The 24619-nt window shown below is 29.6% G+C and overlaps 1 protein-coding gene across 11 annotated transcripts in view; it reads left to right on the forward strand.

Moving 5' to 3' along the window:
- Positions 1 to 24619, forward strand: part of LOC123306194 (piezo-type mechanosensitive ion channel component) — a 76801-nt gene that overhangs the window by 3646 nt on the left and 48536 nt on the right. For all 11 annotated transcript variants that reach the window (XM_044888096.1, XM_044888102.1, XM_044888097.1 and 8 more), the window contains exon 2: positions 1993 to 2066. In XM_044888096.1, coding sequence (XP_044744031.1) covers positions 2003 to 2066 — 64 coding nt within the window. In that variant the 5' untranslated portion in view covers positions 1993 to 2002. The remainder of the gene's footprint in view (positions 1 to 1992; positions 2067 to 24619) is intronic.

The following is a 24619-nucleotide window of genomic DNA, read 5'->3' on the forward strand; positions in this document are numbered from 1 at the left end:
TATTACTGCCAGTCAGTGTCAAATTATTATCTTTATTGGCGAAACATTGTAAAAAATTGTTTTTGCTATTCCGTGATATCATCATTCTTTGACGATTTAAGTCGATATCTCAGAAATTACTCTTCCAATCTCAGAAATATCTCAGAAATTACTCTTCCATTGATAAAAATAATTACAAAATCAAAAAGTGAATAAGAGATGAAAAATGATGCAAACAATACTAAAGTATAAGCCATCTTGATTTTGTATGCTGCAATCGCGGATGTGAGATAAATTTGGCTAAAATTTCCAATCTACGTAATTGCTGAATAAGAAATATCTAGATTTTTATGTATAATATATTCAGTTGACAAATAAATATCTTTAATTAAAAATTATCTCTATTTTTGTAATTTTAAATGAAAATGGTTTAAGACGGTTCTTGTCCTTATATATACATTATTAATGAACGTTAAATGTCTAAAGTTGCATAGATTCACCTACAATAATCTATTCGTATGATTACTTCCTATAGAAATATGAAACTTGGTTTTTAGGTATTTTAAGGGCTGTCATTAAAAAATTAATGGTTTTGGAGGGTTTTGCCCATCTGGACCTTTGATCAGGATGACAATATTACCCTGTATATAGAGTTTCCGGAAATATTAACCAAAAGAACGATTCCATGTTGGATATTTAATGGTGGTCTGTGCTTTTTAGTTTTGTCTAAAAAAACGCCAATTATTTATACACTTTTTTTAGTTGGCAATGAAAATTGTCTAACTTGTTGAAAAGTAATTTTAATATAAATTTCCAATGGTAATAAATTCTTTAAAGTGTTTAGAATACACCATAACTTTTTCAAATTTTTAAATAAATATTTACTATCCTAAAAAAATTAGTGTGAAGTACTCATTTATGTCGCTACTACAACAATCTAAAAATGACGTTAAAAGACCTATTTTCAGCGTTAAATTTAAATTATAAATAATGGAGATAGAGTTCCGGAAGTGGAGATTTTTTATTGAAAGTTTTCTTTATGAATCTTTTTTTCGTTTTTTTTTTTTTTTTTTTATTTCTTAAATATTAATATTAATATTTTATGAAATATTAACGACAGATCTTTTTTTTCACCTTTAATTGTTTGTAACTTTTTTATGTGCTGAAAATCGCTTCTGGTACACTTTTCTCGACATCATTTCCAATCCAACGAGTTATCACACGTATTTTTAAGACCAGTATTTCTATATTTCACCAATTGGAATTTGTTGACTAGACTAAGAGCTAGCTCTAGTGATTAAAGGAGTGAATCCACTATAACAAAATCTCACTAAATCTCATATCCGTCTTTTTTAAGAGTCTTTAATCCCAGTAGTTGGATCGCATAATACTTTTTAATATAGGTGATATCGTATTTTAAAAAAAAAATCAGTTGGTAGACATATTTTAGCGTTTTTAGATTTTAAGTTGTAATAAAAATGTCAAAATGTCAACAATTTTGACCTTGCATCGTTTTAATCTGGTTGCTGACAGTATATTTTTGTTTGTACATTTCGGGATGTCATATTAATGACTATTAGCTATTCTTTAATGTGTTATACACAAAACAAGTTCAGATAGTAGAAAAGCTGGGAAACAGCATCGATTTTAATAAAACTTTTCGTAACATGTTTATAGGCCCATGGCGGGCATATATAGCAAATTTTTTTTGAAATGATTATTTTTTTACCTTTTTTTTTGCAAAGAACAAACAAAAGTACTATGGCCTCTATCGTGGACAGCGTGCGATTTTCTACAAAATTGAATAATTTATCTTTTTTTTTTCGAAAGGGAAGATTTTGACCAAAGGATTGTATAAATTTTTTCCATTATTTTTGTACATTGAATCTCGTATTTTTTTGCAATATTAACAACACTCCCCGTTACCCTAATATTAAAGGAATGTAAAACTTTTTCTTCGTAGCCTTTGCTTGTTCATAATTTATTTTAATACAATTTTATATTTGTTTTCAGAAAATTCATAATGGCCAAGTGGTTAGTTGTAGCAGGTTTACAAAAAATTGTTTTACCAACAATACTTTTAGCGTGTAAGTAGTAATTATGTTAATTAAACTTATATAATATAATATAGGCAACGAAGGAGTTAAAAAACTCATTTTCTCAACGCGGTTGTATTTTTGTGTTCATAAGTTGCCAAATTATATTTTTGCATCGTGATTTTATTGTATATAGGTATACTATTTACCTATTATACCTACATTTTGCTTAGTTTTTTTTTTTGGCACGAAATTTGATATTGTTACAAGCATAGTTTTGATGCCTAATTTTAATGCTGCTTGAATACGATTCGACCTAAAAAATCTGACTCTGCATTCAGCGCCTGTAGTAATAAATATTGAAAAAAATTTTTTAATAAAATATATTTTAGACTAAGAAGCGTATCTACAAAAATGGAACGAATTTATTACATAATGAATTTTTAGAATGGATAGTGTTCATTTATATTACTAAATATTAGCATGATCACTGTTACCAAAACTTGATCTGAGAGTAAGAGCCGACCATAACCGTATTTAAATTCATAAAAAGCTTGGAATTCTTAATAAAATGTCGGTCTTGAATTTGTAAATCTTGATTGTAGTTAAGGCTTCTATACAATCTCTACTGACTTACTTGGTTAAAGCATAAACAAGTCCGTACGTGTAATGCTTAGGATATCGGGCCCGATTCCCGCGTTCACTCGTAGTTGTGATCTGGGGCTGTAGTGCAGTATATCTATAAAGAAGGAGCCTCTCAAAATAATAGCAGAGCTGAAATAATTGCGAAAAAGGGTGGTAAAAGTAAACACATATATGAGGGTATCACAATGGGTTTCTGCTGGTGTCCGAGTGAGTGTCGATTTTACCAAACCTGTCCTTCAACCTACTTATCTACCTACCTCAGAAATATTAATCATAATTACTCGAGCATTCGGAAGTGATAACTCTCTGAAAATCTATTGGTTAGAAGAGAAATTATAGTAAGCTGTAAGTCACAATGAGTACCTACTCTACAAGTATGTGTTGAAAGTTTCATTATTTAATAAATTAGCCTAATTTAACAGCAATTACGGCTCTTAGTTAATTTTTATTTTTATTTGTTACAATCTTCGAAAACACAATTTTTCTTTAGATAAAAAATACGACCCTGAATATAAGGATTTGTAACTTTTCAATCAATTCCAATTTTAAAATTATGTAATTAAATATATTATGTTTATTGAGCTATTTATATAGGGTGCTCAGAAATGATTTTATTCCTTTTATACTGAATTTGATCAATAGTAGAACAAATCCCTGCTTGTCGAGAAAATAGCATTACTATTAAATATTTACTTCACAATAGTATTGCCAGCCGGTTGGTTAAAGAAGGGGACAAGACTGGAAGAAAATGATATGGAATTCCACAGACCTTTGAAATTCGAACTTTCGGTGGAAATTATAAATTATTAGAATTAATTTTTTCGATTCTGTAGGAGAGAGAGGACAGCTACTTATCCCTAACCATCCCTGTTTTTCTGTTGATCTAACTGCAGAGTGATTAGAAATTTAAAAAAAATGAAATTCTTAAAGACAGAAGTACATACAATCATTATTTTACAGAAAAATTTTTAAAATCAGATGAATCTGTTTAAATTTTGAAATAAACTCTAGATATAAAGAAATATTACTCAACTTATTTTGACCACCCAATATATTGCAAGGAAAGAAATTAAACAAAAATTTATTTTATACCTACACATCAATTGCAATATTGGCAATTACATCATATCTTAAATATTTATACTAATCTTTGACTTCTTATTGGAGTAAAACAAGGTGCCGCAAAAGTAATCACGCTATTTGGAAAAGTAATGACTACGTGTGTGAAAATTAAAAAAATTTTAAGCATGCTTTTTAGGCTTTCGTGTTTTTGATCTGGAAACATCAAAATAATATCGGTTAAAATTAGCAATGTAGCTTGCATAGATAAATATAGAGAGGTTACCTTCTTGAAAAAACTACTTTCGAGACGATTTTTATTTTACGAATCAATTATGAAATTCTTTTTTAATTGAAATAAACGATCAGTGTCGTTAAGGATGTTCCAGCATGGTATTTGCAGTTTCTATGTTAAAGCAATGGTACAATTTTTTTTTCGACAGAATTTAACGAAAAATTAAATTTAAGAATTTAATAATGCTTACTATTAATTCCCAAAGTTTCAGAAATTTTGACCGTTTAAAATGGGAAATAATTATGCCAACGTCCCAATTTCGATCAATTTACGTCAAAATTAATATCTCGAAAGTGAAAATTAATTTCTAAATTTTTTTTTTAGAATTGTATTGTATAAACATTTTTTTCTACTTTTTCTTCAATATATAATAATATCATAAAAAATAGTTGGAGAGACCGGACATTTTACATGCTTTAAATGGAACATGAACCTCAAAATCGCGAACTTTGTCTTTAAATATCTCGCGATCTAAACGGTCAAAAATTATGAAATTTTAGGAATTCATAAATAAAGCTATTATAAACCCGAGAAAAAAAATTCGGCCAAATCTGTCGAAAAGTGATTTCATGCTGGTACTACCTTAAGTTTAGTTATATGATGGTTTTAAGACCATTTAAATTTGAAATTATTAACGGCCCAAAATCTTCTAAACTTTACCTAGGTAGTACGACCATTTGGTGAGTCTGATTGCCTATGATTAGTAGACTTTTCCTTTTGATCAGTGAGTCTGTTAAAATAATAAAACAGTCCAACTTCGATCCCAGTTTTGCATACCCTTTCTTTCTGGCCAAAAAATTTTTTGTAATCTCTTTTCACAGCAAAATTTCTTTCGAAGCTTGTACGTAAAAAAAATTTCTTTCTTAGACTCCAAAATTTCTTTCTTAAACCCCAAAATTCGAGGGAGGTTTTTTTCCTCCTGGCTGGAAACATCTATTTATCGTTTTTGTTTAAAAACGGTAATAAAAGATAAAATTCGAAGACCTTATATTGGCATTTGTATTAAATTAGATCGTTTCTTGACTTTACAACAAGGAAGAAATGAAATAATCTTATTTTGAAAGTTTTGATTTCTGTTTATTAAGTATACACAATTCTTTGTGTAACTGACTCAATCACTGGCAGATATTAAATTCCCATCTCAATTTATACTAAAATCATGTGATTTTTTGCTTTTCGTGAAATAACGAGAACTTCACAATCATGTTTCACAATTCATCCACATTCCTCCTCCGAAATAATTCCTTAATATCGTCTATTCCTGAGTGGGATCAAATTACATTTTTACTTGTTTTTTAGAGACATTAATGAGAAACACTGAGTGATTATTTCTCAATGACACGGTTGTCTCACGTTGTTGAGAAGTATGTATATCTATCTAAGGTTTGTCTACGTGTGTTCTAAAAACAATTTACGTTATCTTAAAGATTTGACTTATCTTTATTGAGAACAACTAGCAGCAAATGAGACCATCGGCAGAACCCTGATGCCACACAGGCAGTGCAGAAAGCCAAACATTTCTTTGTCGAATTTTCCCAGGATTAGTTAGACCAAAGTTTCGAACCCAAAAATTCCATACTGAATCTGTATGGACTTGTAAAGATGCAAATAATATTAGAAGTTTTATCATTCCTTTCATACCTTACTAGTGAAATCTTCTCGCTCAAATCCAGATTGTGACGAAGGCTGGATGGTTTAACCGAGGATAGTTACTAAATGAGCTATGAGATTATCTAACTTAACCTGCCGGATGTTTTTCGTGAAATTCCGAACATCATTGCTTGCTTACTAAATAGATAAAAAGCAATTTGTAAAAGAATGTAAAATGTATTTGTAAAAGAAGAGAATACCTTTCGACAGGACGATGGTTTTTGCGTCACCTTGTATTAAGAACGAAATTTATGAATATTTTTTCCTTTTTGTCTCTGTATTACATTGTGAGTGTAAGTAGAAAATAATAGTGCTATTATAGTGTTATAATAGTATTGTTTAGTATAAATTACACTCAGTGTACTGCACCGTGCCAAGAAGAACAAACTTTATAAGTATATTAAAAATACTTTGTAAACATAAATATTAGAATAACGTAACAAATAGTAATAATTTATTTTTAAAATATTGTATAAATATTTGTGTTACACACTAACGCGGGTGTTGTTTTACTTTTTAGTCATATTTTTATCTGTAAATATAGACTTATGCGCTGTATCGAATTTCAACAGAGAGGCGTGAGAGTATGAGGGAAATGTGGTAAGTAATTGTTGGCCTTGATGCAGGATATGGCGAGACAATGAAATTGAGTTGTGGATTTTATTTAATATCCAACAATAAGTAATGCACCATCCTTAAACCAATAATAATATGTAAAATAAAAATTTGTTTCCAAAAATATGTACCTTGAGTATTATGTTAAGGTATACTAAGTTTAGTCCCAAGTTTGTAACGCTTAAAAATATTGATGCTAAGAACAAAATTTTGTTATAGGTTCTCATAAAATTAGCTAATTAGTTCATTTTCGATTGTCCGTCCGCCCGTCTGCCTGTCAACACGATAACTCAAAAGCGAATATCAAACTGAAATTTTTAGCTGAGTCTTGACCCATGTTGTAAACCGTGTTAAAGATAGAACAAAAGTATAAATTTTTAAAAAAATGTTCCTCATTAAAAAATAAACAACTTGTTTGAAAAATTTTTTAATAGGCATCACTGGTTTACTAGCGAGGTCGCAAATTAGGTTAGAACAAGTTAGTATGTATACATGTAGATAGTATGTATACATGTATTGTATTTCATCAAGTATACATGTTTGTATATATGCATGTGTTTGTTTATTACTATGTACATGACGTAAGAAAGCAAAAGATTGTGTAATCAACACTGTCTATACATGATATCTTAACAATTAACTCAGTCAATTGTTTGTTTTCACTTGTTAATATCTGAATTGAGTTAATGTTACAGAAGTGCCTTTTAGTAGCGTTGGCTCTCTAAAAAGCCTCTAATAATAAACATGAAATGACAAATGTCCTATTTCAATAAAAAGTCTAATAATAAATAAGAAGCATCTAATGAGAGGGAAATATGATCATATTGATGGTGCTCTGCTGCTCACGAGTTTTTTGTGTGTCTCTGTAACATCATGCATGCATACATGCCATTATATTTTGTTGGCACCACACCCAAATTTTTAATTCGTTTGGTTTAGTTTCCTTTAATTATTTACTTTGTAGCATTTTATATCTCTCTGAATACTTTATTAAATTTTAAGTATCATTTTATTTATGTTAGAAAGGGCGTATTCATTCAAATAACAAATATTTATGTCAAAGCTCGAACATTTGTATGACCACGTCCATAATGTACATTTTTAGGATAATATTCGTTGTATGTGCCGTAGCCATATTGCAATACGAACTACAAAAGCAAACTCGTTGGGTTGAGATAATGCTGGCTGAGTTTGCAAGGATAGGCCTTTTTTGGAAGCCCGTATTAGAAGATTGATTCTATTTTGGCTAGCCGGAACAAAATGCGAAGATATTGTACAGTATTATAGTTGGGAAATCAACGAATCCTGAAAACAGACGGATCAAACTAAAGTCGAAAAAAATGCTCTCAATGGCATTTAAATCATTAATCACTTTTGTTTATAATCCAAGCATGCTTAAACTTAGGAGATTACAAACCAAATCCGAGAACGTTAAAGTTGCTATTTTACTTGCCTATAGGCATAAATGTTTCTGAAATATATTTTTGAAACAAAGTTTGTTTATTTTGACGGAAATCTGCATATCATTTTTAAACAAATTGTTCAATTTGTTTAAACAATTGCAAATTACATGAGATATATAAAAAAAAAAACTGAACTCGTGCTACGCACTTGTAGTGCAAGTTTCGCTTGCGTACGTTAATAAAATTCTATATAAAAATAGTCAATAAACTGACCTCTTCATTTTTCTGACGAAAAAAAGTTAAACCGACCCGCCTAAGTTTTCCAGTGCTAAACAATTGCTTTCCCCTTTTCCTCTTCGCAGTAGTTTTTCTATTTCTCTATATTTTTAACCCACGAACTAAAACAAAGGGGCGTTATAAGTTTGACCGCTATGTGTGTGTGTCTGCATGTCTGCCGTCTGTGTGTCTGTCTGTCTGCTCTTTTTTGCTTTTGTTTGAAAGGTAGTTTAATGGAGAGTATTCTTAGATATGTTTCAAATGCGAGTTAAGGGTTCCGTACCCGAAAATTTGCCGGGGCTTTTTTTAAATGTTGTACATTTCACTTGTTTAATTTTAAAATAGTGCTGTATAAAATACACATTCAATTATAACAGATACACAGGTAAATCTGGTAAATTTTTATCAATTTTATATCTGAAAAATACAGACCTAGCAGATGTATGGCTGCATTTAGCTAAGCTGATAGCTCAGTATTACTAGGAATCCTAGTTTAGTAAAATAGATTAATATCAATAGATTGAGTGGCGATTCTAAGTGAGAGCATGTGACCGCTTAGTTCGGCAGAGTGCAGCTAACAAGAAAAACAAATAACTACATGCCATTTTATACAGTCGTCGAAAAACCATATGCTAGATTAGATATGACTCTCCTGAACATATCTTGATATGTTTCATTGATGTTTCGGTTTCGTAAGCTCTCTGGGGTGTAAAAGGGGAGCCCATAAAGTTACGAACAAGAGGGCGAACTAAGACACCCAGTATAAATACGTATGGTTCATTTAACTTAATACAAATAATTCGAAAAAGTGCAGGAGCTATGGAACAATTTTCGTTTTACTATGCATTTTTCCCATCAAAGCGTTCCTCTCTATATTGCTATTTCCAGGGTATAGCAGTGTGGAGCAGAATACTAAAGTAGAAAAACTAGCGAAACTATAAGATAAGCATAGTTTTTATACCATGCATATATGTAATATGCAAGGTATACTAAGTTTAGTCCCAAGTTTGTAACGCTTTAAAATATTAATGATATGAACAAAATTTTGGTACAGGTGTTTAGAAAATCACCTAATTAGTCCATTTACAGTTGTCTGGCCGTCTGTCCGTCTGTCTGCCAACACGATAACTCAAAAACGAAAAAAGATATCAAGCTGAAATTTTTACAGCATACTCAGGACGTAAAAAGTGACTCAATTGGGTCTTGGCCTATGGGTCCGTAAGACTCATCTTGTAAACCGTTAGAGATAGACCAAAAGTTTAAATATAAAAAATGTTCCTTATCAAAAAATAAAAAACTTATATTGTATGTATTATGGAGATATCTGTTACGTATGTGTGACATGTATGTATGTGTAATGTGATAGAGTAATCAACACTGTCTATGCTTGGTATTTCAACAATTAACTCAGTCAATTGTTTGTTTTCACTTGTTTTTTTTACATTTGTAAAAAGCGTATACACTGATGATTTATTAATTTATTATTATCTTAAGTCGCACTAATGAAGCACATTACATATTTTTTTATATAAATAATAAATACAATTAATCATTATGTTGGAAAATTATTAGTTTTTATTAAAAATCACATTTATTGCGGTCCAATTAGCCAATTGAAAAAGTTAATTGTTTTTTTTTTTTACATTTGTTTTTAGAAGTTATAATAGAATGAGATTTAATATAAATCATATTGAATCAAGTAATCACTAAAATTAGTTACAAATAATTATGTAAATGACCTTATGACATAACTAAAAATCCTTTAAATCATAATTATTTATGAATTCAAATAGTAGATAAGTTATACATAGTCTATCTGTATTTTATACTTTTATAGCATCAACTGTATTATCAGTGACTTCATACTGTCAGTATTTAACTACATATAGTTTAGTTTAAACTTTAAAAAACATGTTGGTTAAACCATATAATTAATAATAATAATAATAATTAACCTCCGTCTCACAGATCACGTCTATAACAGGGGCCACCCACATCATTATTTTTAATCTTTATTTATTTGTTAAACTACATTCGAATGTACAATTAATTTTATGATGTGGGTGGAGTTGATATCTTCGTTCTTATCTAAGCGACGATAGTGTGATCAATTTACCGCCCCCATTAACTTTTATTGTTCACACGGCCGCTACCTGGATTCGAATCCACAACCTCTCAGCCAGTAGTCAATACAAGTAAAGATCATAGACCATATAATTGAGAAGCTGAGGTGGTGTAAGTAATCCACAAAGTGTATTTTGAGAAAAACGCTAATAAAGAGAAAAATAGTTACTTGAGCCAATTTTTATTTTTGAAGGATATCTTTTGCTTCAATTTTTTTGATCTCAAAAAAAATTTAAAACTGTTTATACGCGTAGTTAAAAAGAATGTTTATTTTTAAGCATTTGTATTTTATAACATAAACGCAATAAATTTGTTGCAAAAAATGTTATTCTCTAATCCGAACATCTTCGCTTTTTGCTGATTTATGAGAACATCAGAATACGAACTAGGTTCTCATATTGAAATGTTTTTTTGGTTTAAACGAATTGAACTGAATATTATTTTCTATGTAAGTTGATGAATTCATCAATATATCATTGGTAGACAATAAAAAAAAAAACGATTCACGTACACTATTTTGCCACCAAACAAGTGGTCAGATAGAGCATTTACTCCGTTAGGGGAGCTGCGCGTGTAAATTTTTGGATTCCCAATTTCAGTCGTATCGCAATGAAAGTTTTATGGCATTGAACACTACAAATAATCTAAAAACAAAACAATCGAAGCAAAATGGGCGTATGTATCCTCATCCAAAATGACGTGTAAATTAATTATACATCCAATCATCTATAAATATATAGGAGACTTCCTATAGATATAGATAGATAGATAGATAGATAGTCACTCATCACGATATCTCTGGAACTATAAGACCTAGAGACTTGAGAATTTGGCAGGAATATTCCTCTTGCCAAGTAGAGGTCAGCTAAGAACGGATTTTACGAAATTCCACCCACAAGGGGGGTTGCGGGGGTGTTCATGAATAAAAAATTCATATTTTTCAATTATGGCTTTTAATAGTTCAAAACTTGGTCAGAATGTTTTAAATTACATTTAGAAATTTTTTTAACCTTCGGAGGGTAGAAAGGTGTAGCGAGAAAGTGGGAAGGAAATATCGAATAATTACAAATATACCTAAGTGGGGTATCAAATAAAAGAGTATGACGTGTACATTACAAAACTGTTATCCAACGCAAGGAAATGTGGAGGGAGGGGTGCAAGTGGGGATGTTGTCCAGCAAAGCGGGCGGGTAACAGCTAGTAACATATATACAGGCAAATCTTGTAAGTTTTGATTAATTTGCTATCTGTAACGTGTAAATTATATGTACAGTATCTGTGGTTGTATTTAGCTGAACTAATCGCTTAGTATTGCTAGCTTAGTATCACTACCACATAGACCTTGAAGAAAAAATAGATTATCAATAGAAGGAATACCGATTCAAAGTGTCCAATCATTATGAAAATGTCCAATCATTATGAAAACTTATAGAGGAGGTCGCAGGCATTATGTACACAACTATACTGGAATAGATTTGACTATCCTGAATATACCCCGATATATTTCAGGTTCGTGGACTCCCTGTGGTGCACGAGGGAGGCCCGTAAACGTATTACGAACAAAAGACCAAACTTTTCATTTAATGCCGGCGCTTTGGGCATTAAATCAATCGCTTTGAAGAGCATATTGGAATTATATGTATAATATGCACAAAATTAAACAAAATATCGTCCTTGTTACATCGTCCATAAAAATTTAGGGACCAATCAAAAAGTTTATATGTATCGATTAGTGGTATGTCGAATATTCGTATTCACGAATATTCACTTATTTTTTAACATTCGCAATTGCAAAAAACTTTGCGCAAGTTTTTGACAATAAATCATCATTTTTTTGTACCACAAATTGCAAAATAACCCCCAACTTCACTAATATGTACATACTTTATATCACTTTTTAATCACAGTTAAATTTGACAGATGAAATTATAGCAAACCAAACTAACCTCAAATAAAAAAAACTGAATTTTGTTTTTAATGGACTTACTCTTTTAATGAAGAATTATTAGTATTAATTTAATACATAACAATTTCCGGGCACTTCATTTAAAAGTTAACATTCTCATTCGCGAATATTATCAATAAACATTCGCATTCACGAATGTAGCATCCAATCAAAAGTCTTGAAGAGTATTTTCCAGTAATATATAATACGTAATTACGCGTTATAACTTCATAAACATTAATTATAGAAAAAAATGTTTAAAGTAAATGTTTCCGGAAATTTGAAGATTTAAAAGTCAAGTTATTATAATTTTTTTGTTTAAACAAACATTACAAGACATATCGGTCAAATAGTCAATAAGTAAATCGCCATAGTCGTATAAGTCATAAACGGTTAGTGATTAAAAAAAAAATTAGTTCAACGTTTATGGAGATATAGCCAAAAACGGCTTTCCTTAAAATGGAGGCACTTCCCCCGCTTTTTTTTGTAAGGATTTTGTGCACTTACATTCAGCACGTGATGCTGAACCTATTTAAATAATAAAATAACTCATGTAATTTAGTGCAAAATGGGCAAGAGTAACTAGCTTCTATATAACCTTCATTAATTAGTATAATTTTAATTTTAAAGATTTATGAAAAGTGAAATTATTTAATAATTCTCTTATCACTTTATGCACACAATTTGTTAACTATGTCTTGGTTCAGCTACTTTTGAACTTGTTTTTAATTTAAAAAAAATTCGATTTGAAGGTCATAATATATTATTATTGCATTATATTTTACCGGAAATTACAGTTGTATTATCCAGTTCATAATTTAAAAAAAATTGAATATATATATTACTGTATTTTATGCCCTATTCATGCTATCATTTTAAAGTCGCTGTATATATAGGGTGATACAATAATACGTTGACAAACTGTAGGAGTGGATTTCTTGCATCAAAAGAAGCAAAAATGTTTATGTAAACCTATGGCTTAAAAGTATTCATTTCCGAGAGACAGGTTAATAAAATTTCAAAATAAAAATTTGCTAATGGTTAGAAATTTATTTATTTGAGATTCCTTGCATCAAAATAACATAAAAAGGTCTTATATAATGATAATATGGTTAAAGACTTTTTAATCTAATACGGCCAAAAAATTTAAAAAAAGCATAATGCTTATATGTCTCGATAATGAAAAATCTTTGGCCTTATATATGAGAAAGCATTGTTAGCCTTTTAAGTAATAACAGTAAAATTGAAATTCTTATAGGTAATAAGCAAACTGGTAGCAAATAAAATTTACCACAATAGATAATCACATGTCATTTTCAATCCCAGTAATATTATCGTCAGATTAGCTCTTTGGTCATTATTATTATTTTTTAGCACGAAAAAATAAAGTTTTTTTTTGCTTAAAAAATCCAAGTGAAGTTTCTTCACCGGGATTATCTTTATTCAGATGCAAGAAATGACCTATGAAAAGTCCATTATTTTTTCAAATATCTCGCAAATTATTAAATTTATGGCAGTTTTAGCGATTATAAAATTTGTGTGTTAATTTTACATAATAGTTTTCGAAATATTTAACTGTGAAAAGTAAGAATAAGTCGCAAACTTTACTACACGTAAAATACAGTAGTATATTATAAGACAAACGGAGTATTTTATAAGTAGGTCAAAATGGACCAAGTGTCATACAAACCTTCATTTTAACCCCTTAGGGGATGAATTTCCAAAAATCTCTTCTTAATGCACACTTACATCATTTAAGGAACGTTTGTGCAAAATTTGATGCTCTCGTGGTTTCAGCTGTGCGTAGATGGATCAGTCAGTCAGTCAGTCAGTTAGTTTTTTCTTATATATATATATAAGAAAACACCCTATATATATATTAGGGTGTCCCAAAAAAATGAATATTTTTTTTAAGTCTCCTATGAAAATATGTTAGTTTATCATGTTTTAAAAGCCCCCTCCAAAGTACAACTAAAAAAATATTTTTAAAGGGTCGCTCCGAATTTTTAAAAAATTACAAAAACGTCGAAAACCGGATTTTTTTTTGTTTTTAATTTTTTTTCTCATTATTTTATTTTTTTCTATGAGAAAAATTATGAAAATCCTGAAAATTTCAAGTCGAAATTTTAATATTGAAAGGTTGCTCCGAATTTTTCTAAGGTTCCAAGTCGAGCACTTTATATTTTTTCGAGCTACCTTTGAACATGAATATTTACGAACTTTTATTTTTTTTCTTTAATATTTCATACTAAAGGATGAAATTAAAACACGAGAAACGAAAAAAATGTTTAATGAACATTTTTCACTATTGTGAAAATTGTCAAAAAATCAAGATGTTCATTAAACATTTTTTTCGTTTCTCGTGTTTTAATTTCATCCTTTAGTATGAAATATTAAAGAAAGAAAAAATGAACTCACAAATAAATTTTGTAATAGCTAAAGCTGCTATAAACTTAATGGTTTAAGAAAAAAAATCTATTTTCGGGACCTTTGACCTTTAATACTTTTTTTAGCACACATGATTTTGCTATGGACTTTTCATGAGTCATTTCTTACATCCAAATAAAGATAATCAATTCACTTGGATTTTTAAGCAGATCGGGAGTTTTATTGTCTTATTTATCTCAACTATTTTATATTGAGAGTGTAAAGTTAAATATCTATAATCGTGGCTAGTAATTTATAATCCCATAATTTTTTTACGAACGTATTTCCTGTTTTATTTGGTAGTTATGTTATGTAGTGTATTAAAATAGTGATTACATCATTTTGGAGTATAATAATTATGTTATATGTGGCTATAGCCATATTTTGTGTTTTGTGATATAACCATATACAGCCTCATGTATACATGTATACATATTTGAAATTATTAACTATATTTTATAATAGTTATTAAAACTTCATTACATTTGAACTAGCTTAATTTGTTTGATGAAAAAACGATGTGATATTGTAAAACAAGAGTTCAAAGTTTGAATTTTCTCTCTCTAGAAGACGCTTGTAAATCTAGCCAGGTTTTATTTATAAAAAAAAGGTTGTTTTATCGGTCTTTTCATGAAAAACTGAAACATACACTGCAAAATATGACTCTTCCTGACATCTATTGGTGTATGTCGTAGTTAACGAAATAAAATACATTACCGGGACATTCGAATTGGTATTTGTGTTGAGACATTTTAAACGGTTTTTATATTAGTGATAAAATTCGGTCAACCAGATATTTATAAAATAAATTAAACACAAAATGTGAGATGTCAGAAAAAGTACCTTATTTACTTACAATTAATTACAACTATCAAATATAAGAAAAAAATGAATTGAACCAACTTATTATTTAGAAGATATTTATTTAGGTTAAATTATTTTTTCACCCCCTAAAAATTTAACATTTAAAAGCAATGTGACCTTTATTTTTACTTCACACTACCATATATTATACAGACAGTATAATATTATGTACGTAGAGGTACACTTCATATTTTGACATTATGCTAAAAAACCGCTACCAAGGAATTACGTAATGTTCACTTGTATATTATTAGGTTATATTCAATATGTACAAAATTTCCGACCTGATTTTTCTAAAAATAAACAACAAAAATTAAAAGATGGTAAACTAATATTATAAAAGTAAAAGTTTTGTTTGTTTGCTAATTTTGTTAGTGTAACCTACAACGTTTATATTAACGAAAACTTTGAAATTGAAGCGTTTTCAAATTTGAAAGACGGGAAAGATGTCAATTAAACGACCTATTGAAAAATATGAATAACCGTTTCCTTTTTTCTTGAATGCAAGATAAATTAATATAATAAGAGAGAATAATAGTGGTCTACAAAATTATTGGGCCCATTAAAATTTTTGTTCATAAAATAGCTCAACTTTCATGTGTTTCGTGGTCTACAAGTGTTTATAATAAAACATATCGTCGTTAAATTGACATGTTTAAGGTGTAGGTCTGAGAAAACGGCTCAAGAAATGTGTAGAGCAGTATGAGCATTCAATTTTACTAATATTTATTAAACATTTCTGTAAAAATTAGCCAGTTATTGATAAACGGCCCAATATTTTTGTAGGCCACTATTATTCTCTCTTCATTTATTGTAGGCCACTTTTATTCTCTATTCATTTATCTTGCATATTCAAGAAAAAAGCAAATGGTTGTTCATATTTTGTCAATAAGTCGTTTTATTGACATGTTTTTCGTTTTCCACATTGAAACCGCCACAATTTCCAAAGTTTTTGTAAATAAAAATATTGTAGGTTCACGAATCATACCCTCCTCTGTACTGTAGACTATAAAATCTATAAAGCCACAGAACTGATTGTTCTAAAACTTTCACTTAGAAGCTGCATATATAGCCAAACTTGGATAAGCAAGAGCTCAAAGGATTGGGAATTTTTAACTTAAATTAAAGGTTTAGAAAAGTTAAACTTTATTGAAGCTGTTTGTAATTACCGAGCAAATGTTTGTAGTTTTACGTTTCTTTCCTGTGGTTTCCAATACTACTTAGTCCGTTGTAAATTAGCGAGGGTTTTCTGCATTTTCTTATTCATGTCTCCTTAGACTCCATATTATTTAATAATTGGTATTATTATCGCAGTGTAAATTTAATGTAAATTGTAGACCGGCTAGATCCCATTTTTCGCTGGGATTATATATAATATACGTCTACGTCTGTAATATATATAATTCAGGAATATAACCCAGAAATAAGAAAATAGTGGATGAATAATTATAACCCAGGAATAAAAAAATAGTGGATGTAAAAATTGTAAAGTTTGGAGAAAATACGTATACCTATTATTTTAGGATATGACTCGTAAAAAATCCATGAACCTTAACTTTCTGCAGTTTGCTTAATAAGCTCCTGAGTCGATGTGGGGCATTTTCCCGCATAGGAAATATATGGGAGAGCGGCTATTTTTGAAATAGAGGTCAAGGGTTAAAATGAGTAAAAATTAAAAAAAATTTTTCCTTGCTAAATAAGTTCTCTTACAACCGCGCAAACGTTACGTAATGCTAGCAAACATATTCCCCCTCCCCTTCCCGGCTAATATCAATCAAACCATGTTACCCTTTTCTGGGCGTTTGGGTGGAGTGAGAGGGAAGGATTAGGGTGTTTAGTTGGTAAGGGATAGTAATATTTCTCAATTTTTAATAGTTTTATTTCCCTCTATCTCGAAAATGGCTCCTCTGCTATATATGTGTTCAATGAGAGAAAATGTTTCACATCGACTTAGGAGCTTATTTATCACGCGGCAGAAAGTTAGAAGTCATGGCTTTTTTTTGTGCCATATACTAGAATATATAGAAAATCGCTAACATATCACAATATTGGCTATAAAGATTTTCCCTGGTAGGCGAATCACCCTCCAAATCTTCCTCTCTCTTTAGCTTAATTATATAAAAAATATCTGAACACTAAAGCCTCAAATGGGAATTTTTTTAAATCACGATTTATGTACTGTGTATAGTTAATAGAGGCGTGTTCCGTTCTCCAAATAAATTTTTTATGGACAACACTTATTATGCGCTAAAACTTCACAATTTTTACGGCAAAAAACTCAATTTGGTATTTATTATCAAAAATAATTTTTTTATAGATTGGTGCCTGTTTAATGACTTGAAGTGTACCTTAAAATTTTTTTAAAAGCAATATGTGTAATTTTAAAATATTCTTTACGATAAATAAAAATATGTTATCACAATAATACGGAAAGCAATGAAAATTGTTGATATGAGTAATAATACTTATTATTGTAAATAATAATTTTTGCATTAAAAAATAATACAAATAATATATTATTTGTATTATAAATAAAATTTGAAATGTCTAGTAAATATCATTAGTGCCGGAGCTGTGTTACTTTGTCTATATATAATCACTAAAATAAGAGCCCTCTATAATTCCTTACACCGATTTTATTTTAAAGATAGCGTTAACACAGCTTCCAAAGGATAAAATTTAGATTTTTTTTTTAAATTCCGGGGGAGGGGAGACAATAGTATGACAACGTCAGTAGTAACTAAAGTTGGTACGAATGGCTAGAATTTTCAAAAGAATTAGTATAACAAGTGAAAAAAAACATGTTAATTGTTTATAAACCATGTATAGACAGTGTTTATTACATAATCGTTTGTTTTTTGACGTCATAGAAGTAAAAAAAAGATAGCCACACATGTATAAAAGTCACACGCATATAACTGATATTACCATATAATACATACTATTTAATTTGCGCTCTCATAGAAAAAAGTTGTTTATTTTTTTAAAAGAAACATTTTTACATTTAAACTTTGATTCTATTCTATTATTATAACGATTTACAAGATGGGTCCTACGGAACCAAGACCCAATCTACCTATGTCGCTCATTTACGAACTCGACCTCACTTTTTACGTCCTAAGCACGCTATCAAAATTTCAGCTTGATATTTTTTTTCGTTTTTGACTAACCGTGTTGACAGACAACACATATTTATTACACTAGCTGACCCGGCGAACTTTGTTCCGCCTTAATGGCAATAAATAAGCAGTAGTTCATATCTGTATAGTTCACTTCACTTATTACGAATGGGCAATGGCACTATCATTACATTATAATTGTTAATTATTTATTTAATAGAAATAGTTTTATTATTGATTTCTTACAAATATCAAATTGTCATCCATACGTCATTACATATCTGTCATTATACGTCAATTACATAGCTGTCATTTGCGTTTTGTTATTCCAAGTCTGATTCTTTTTTGTTATACCACGTTTTATAGTGACTGACGTTTCATGTCAAGTCACACGGGAATGCTGTCGAACACACAGGATCCTATGTACTTCTCCTGGCTCTAAACTACCTCCCTGCCAATTTTCAGCTAAATCGGTTCAGCCGTTCTTGAGTTATAAGTGGAGTAACTAACACGACTTTCTTCTATATATATAGATATATACATAGTATAAAAAGAATAAGTGTTTCCCTCATAATATCGATGAAAATTGGTTCTTTTCTACATGGCGAATATAAAATATGAACGGTCCACCGACCCCGGTCCGTTTAAAACAATATTTAGGATATTGTCCTTCAACATTGGCTTTTATAGATGAAAAATATCCCATTTATTTATTTTATATCCTCCTCATAACCAAGCTCCAGTACTAAATACTCACTTGATGTATTAGATTTATAGTTTTAAATAGTACATTATTCGTTGAGTAAAAAGCCCAGATGTTTAGTGCGCAATCTGTACAACACATTTTTGGGCTTAAATTTTTTCCTTCTTCTTTTTCCAGGAAGTAATCGGAGTGTACGAAAACGTTTATAATTTGTGCAAAAATTGTAATATAATATTCATCGTTTTGATAACAATATAACATTGTAAAAATTATGAATTTAATTGGAAAATATTTCAGATAAGGAATACAAATTTTTTGTTATTTATTTACTTTAGTTCTATAATAATAATTTATTTGTTTACGTTGAATTTTATTGCTAATATTTCTTTTTTTGATCGGTGATTCATTCCTTATATGTTCATTTTTAATCTAAATTGTACATCTGTACATACATACATACATACAAACATACTTCACACCTAATGTGTAGATATTAGTGCATCAAAAGTGTAGATTGCAAGTACGTTTTGACAAAAATAGTGTAAACCAAGTTGCACTCAAACACATTCTGTGGGTGTTATGAAATTACTCCAACATGATGGATTACTTTGAAATGCTTATTTTAACCTGTATACATGAAATATATATCAAGGTATATTAAATTTAGTTCCAAGTTTGTAACTGTTGGAAATATTTATGATACGAACAAAATTTTGTTATAGGTGTTCTTAAAATCACCAAATTAATGCAAACTCAGGATGATTAATATTGTCTATACAGAGTATTTCAACAATTAGCTCAGTTAATTATTTATTTTCCCTTGTTTTTTATAAGTTCGCGTCACCATAGTAATCTAAACTGATCAATGTGTGCTGGAAATTCTGTCTTTTTTTTTAAACGCTTATATATCGAAAACGGTGAGTTTTAGTAAAAATTGTCACGAGTTCCGCATTTTTTTTTATTCAAATGCTTATATCTCGAAAATGGTGAGGTTAGATAAAAAATGTCTGGGATCAATTGCTTAAAATTATCCAAAATATAAAATCCAATAGTTTTTTTAAATGGTTAATAAAGAAAAAATGATGTCCGGGAGTAGGAAAACTCCTGTCCATGGGCGTAAATCGAAAATTCACAAGTTCTCATGAATATGATTTTGTTGAAGACACTCATGCACACATTTTCCCTCGGCTCCCCCAAAAAATCAGGTAGCGTGGAGTTTTTCCTGAGTCAAATGCTTCGTTTCCTACATTAAATAGCCCGATCCTAACAAGAAATACTTAAAATGTAGACATTACCACAAAATAGTATCTACATTTTTCATTCTCCTGGGTCTTGAAACTTTCTAGAAAATTCAGGACAGCTGGCGAGGTGGTTCAGTTTGTAATTCTTTAAGAAAAAACTATTTATGTATAGTAAAATTAAGAGAAGTTTTTTTAGTTCATTTTCCCCGTAACTTTTGACAATATCTACTGTAGAATCTACACATATAGGTTATCTAGCGATTGCGCCCATCTACTAGCAATAAAATTCACATTGCATTTCCTTTTAATTTATTTAATTTACATTAAAATTTCATAACATAGTTAATTGTAAAACAAATAAAATCTAAACAAATGAAAAAAATATCTCTTATTTACAAAATGTAAGTTGTATTTACCATAGGACTTACATTAATTATTAAATTGATGAATAATAATAATTAACGGAATATCTGTTTTAGCGGATACTAAACATTGCACAATGTGGTTCATAAATGAAGTATCCTTAATTGACTTGAAAGAATTTTAGATTCTTTTCCAACTTTTGTTCGAATCATTTTTTTCGAAAACGAATACACTCAGCAGAATTTTAATGAATTTTCTTTTTTTGTTTGATTGATCTCAACTATTCGGTTATTAAAAGTTCTTCTTCCTTTTTAAAATAAGAAAGTTTACCCTGAATGACACTGAAAATGATCTAATAAAAAAATACAACCAGTTATACTTCCTTAATAAGAATATAAAGATTTTGGCTCTATAATTCTGTCGGATGTATTCGTTTTGCGAAAAAATGGTTCGAACATAAGTTGTTGGCTTTATTATGAAGAATAACTTTCCAATTTCTAAGTATGCCTCTCTCATCAGTATTGAGCAAAGGTTGTCTTTTAAAAGACCTCGTAAATCCATAATAACTTGTGTGTTGACTCAGTGCAACCTTTTAAGTTTTAAAATTTTAAGTCCACCTTATGTGTGCCCATACCTGCTTCTCGAGAAATTTCAAGTCTTGCAAAGCAGGAAGTGTTTCTTCTTTGTTCTTTGCCCTGTGATCATATTATTGAAATGATCATTCGGCCTATAATTTGCATGGATATAACGAAAGGGTCTTGAAATATTAATTATAGAGAAGACAGATTGATAAAATCTAAAATTAAAAAAAAATGACTTGCTTGTGTAGGTATGCGTGTATAATCTATCACTCTAAATTTCTATATTAGTCGCGGAAACAGAACACTAAAAACAGTCGAAAGTTCGAAAAATTTGACCAGTAAAACGGATTTGAATGCGGTTTTCTGCATTCGATTCAATAGAGCGTCAGGGAATTTTGTGTCATAAATTAATTGATAAGAAATTAAAAATATGCAATTTGCATAAATAATATGCAGTACTTGAATGACCGAGCTTTACTCATAATTTTTTTTATGAAAAAACTCGTAAATTTTGTCACTAATATAAGAACCATTTAAAATGCTTTTACACAAATACCAATAGATGTCAGGAAGACATCTCATTTTACAGTCAATGTTTTAGTTTTTTCTGAAAATACGGATAAAACGATATTTTTTAAAGTGAAACCTAGCTTCAGAAAACCGTATTCAAATCCGTCTTACTGTTCAAATTTTCGGATTTCAGTACTTCGTTTCTGCGACTATATGTCTTCTTGTTCGCTTACAACCTTATTTTATTTATCGACGATCATATTCTAAATTTAATTAATACCGGTTGTTTGGAGGACACATAACAGCACATAAATTATATTATACAAATTAATAGTGAATATCAGAAAGCACAAATTTACTTTTTTAAAGGACTTCTTGTAGTTTTGTCTTCATATATAGCCTTTGTCCTTTCAGAAGAAATAAAATTTATTCCCAATCTACAGTAAATTTCAAGATAATTTAATAAAATATTTAGTATCATATAATATGGAATAAAATAAATGCGCCACTTTGTACTATGTAGTGTTAATATGCAAATTAATATGATAATGTGAATTTTATAAGTAGGTATGATGTTATTCTACATGTTTTGTTTTAAGAAGCATTTAAATAATATAATAGCTGAAGTATGGCGATAAACTTTATCTAGCGCTCATGGGATAGTACCTACCCGTAATTGAAAGCTTTAAAAATCACTGAAAGTGTTTTTGGGCAACAATTGTGATATTACAGCAAGAGATACTTTAATGAATTTTTATACCAAATTATACATCATGTTATTAGGTCAAATTACACACCTTAAAAACTGCTGTCGTTAGAGCTCCGTATCCATCCTTAAGGTATTTTCAGCATGAATCCACTTGTCAACAGATTTACCCAATTTTTTTTCACAGACTCTGAATAATGTTAGCTGTGAGATTCCGAAGTTGGTTAATTTTTGGTCGTTTAGATTGGGCGATAATCAGCTGCAAAGTTCGTGATTTCTCCATTCAAAGCAACTCTAACTGTCCTCTCCTGTAAAACTCACTGCCCTCCCAGCTATTTTTTTATGATATTAAAAAATTTTCTCGACAGAATGGTTAATCGAATAAAATTTTTTTTTTTCGCTTCAAGTGAAGAATTCTCATTGGACGTGAAAAGTGAAGTTGGTTTTAAAAAATCTTAACTAGGATGCAAGATATGAACGTTTAAAATTCCTATTTAAACAGAGAAGAAAAGACCCACTAGTGACGTTATACGTGGTTAGCGCCATAGAGATTACATATAAAACTTTGTTTTCCTAAAAGAAGCTGGAAAACCTTTGAATGCAATCTTTGATTTGCTTATAACTTCTTTGTTTTTTAATAAAATTTAATTTCACTTTCAAATTTTGTCATAATATCAAGCCTAGTTTTACATTTTTATGGGTAATATGGCCAATTTGACATCAGGATTATCCCCTATTAAAGAAAAGTAGAAGAGGAATGTTTTTAGATAGAATGCTTTTGACGTAAATTGGTCAAAATTGAGAACGTAGGAAAAATTATCTCGTGTTTTAAACGATCAAAATTTCTGAAACTTTGGGATTTAAAAGTAAGCCCTATTAAGTTCTTAAATTTAAATTCTGCGAAATTCTGTCGAAAAAATTTTACCATAGCTTTAGCATAGGAACTGCAAATACCATGCTGGACAAATACATTAAACAGAAAAATTTCCAACAAGACTGGCCCTAATGAAGTATGCCTGATTAAGAAATCGATAATTTATGTCACGCAAAAACCAATAGTTTAAGAGAGAGAACTTTTGACCTGCTATAATTTATTATTGAAAACATAATTTCTTTATGGTTTTTTGCCACGTATTTATAGTATCGAAATGAAGAGAATCAGGGGTAAATGTAATCGATTAAAATTTACGAAATCTTATCTTGTTTATGATAAATTTTATTGAAAAATTTGAGGACTATTATTTTTTTTTTAAAGATGTGTTAAGGGACACGAGCTTCTTAGATAAAAACAAACATTCATCAATACTTTTTTGCTTTTTGAAGATTTGCTGTTTTACGACAGGGATTTTTAAATTTTATAAATTTCATTAGTTTAATTCTGACAATTTATATTACAGACCATTTGTATAATAATGTTAAATTAAATCTTTTTCCTTTCCCAAATGAGTCATTCAATTGCATGACTTCAAAAATATGACAATAGCATGGCATGTTAATTACTATTACGTTGAAAAAAAAAACAGATAAATATCTGGCATGAACATCGCCTAACCTCTGTAAATAAACTAGAATACTATTTTATCTAAGGGTTGAAGTGTATTCACATAAATTCAGTTAAAAATATTTTTTTGTGATATCCGAAGTCGATAAATCGAATGAAATACATTAATACATCGTTAAACACCTACTGTATTGGATACAACTATTTGAAATCGATTTAATCGAAAGGTAAATGTTGATTTGTTTCAAACATCGAAGTATATTGAACACCCCTAATTTGCCAACATCAACTGAGTCCTGTATACTTGTATATAGAGGTAAAATATCATGTAAAAATATAAAATAATTATTAATTAATGATCTAATGAATTTTTGCACAAATTGATAATTATTAAAATTAAAATTCCATATCTTATGTAAATAATATATTGATAGAAATTCTACATAGTTCACATATGTAATTTCTCAATTTTTGTCTCAATCGTCATACTTCGTACATTAGGTAGTCGAAACAGGTAGATAAAACTAGAGTATGAACAGTTACGATCCTAGGGTTATCGAGTTGTGTTTTTGACCCAG

This window comes from Chrysoperla carnea, chromosome 1, assembly GCF_905475395.1.
Source record: "Chrysoperla carnea chromosome 1, inChrCarn1.1, whole genome shotgun sequence".
NCBI classification, from domain to species: Eukaryota; Metazoa; Arthropoda; class Insecta; order Neuroptera; family Chrysopidae; genus Chrysoperla; species Chrysoperla carnea.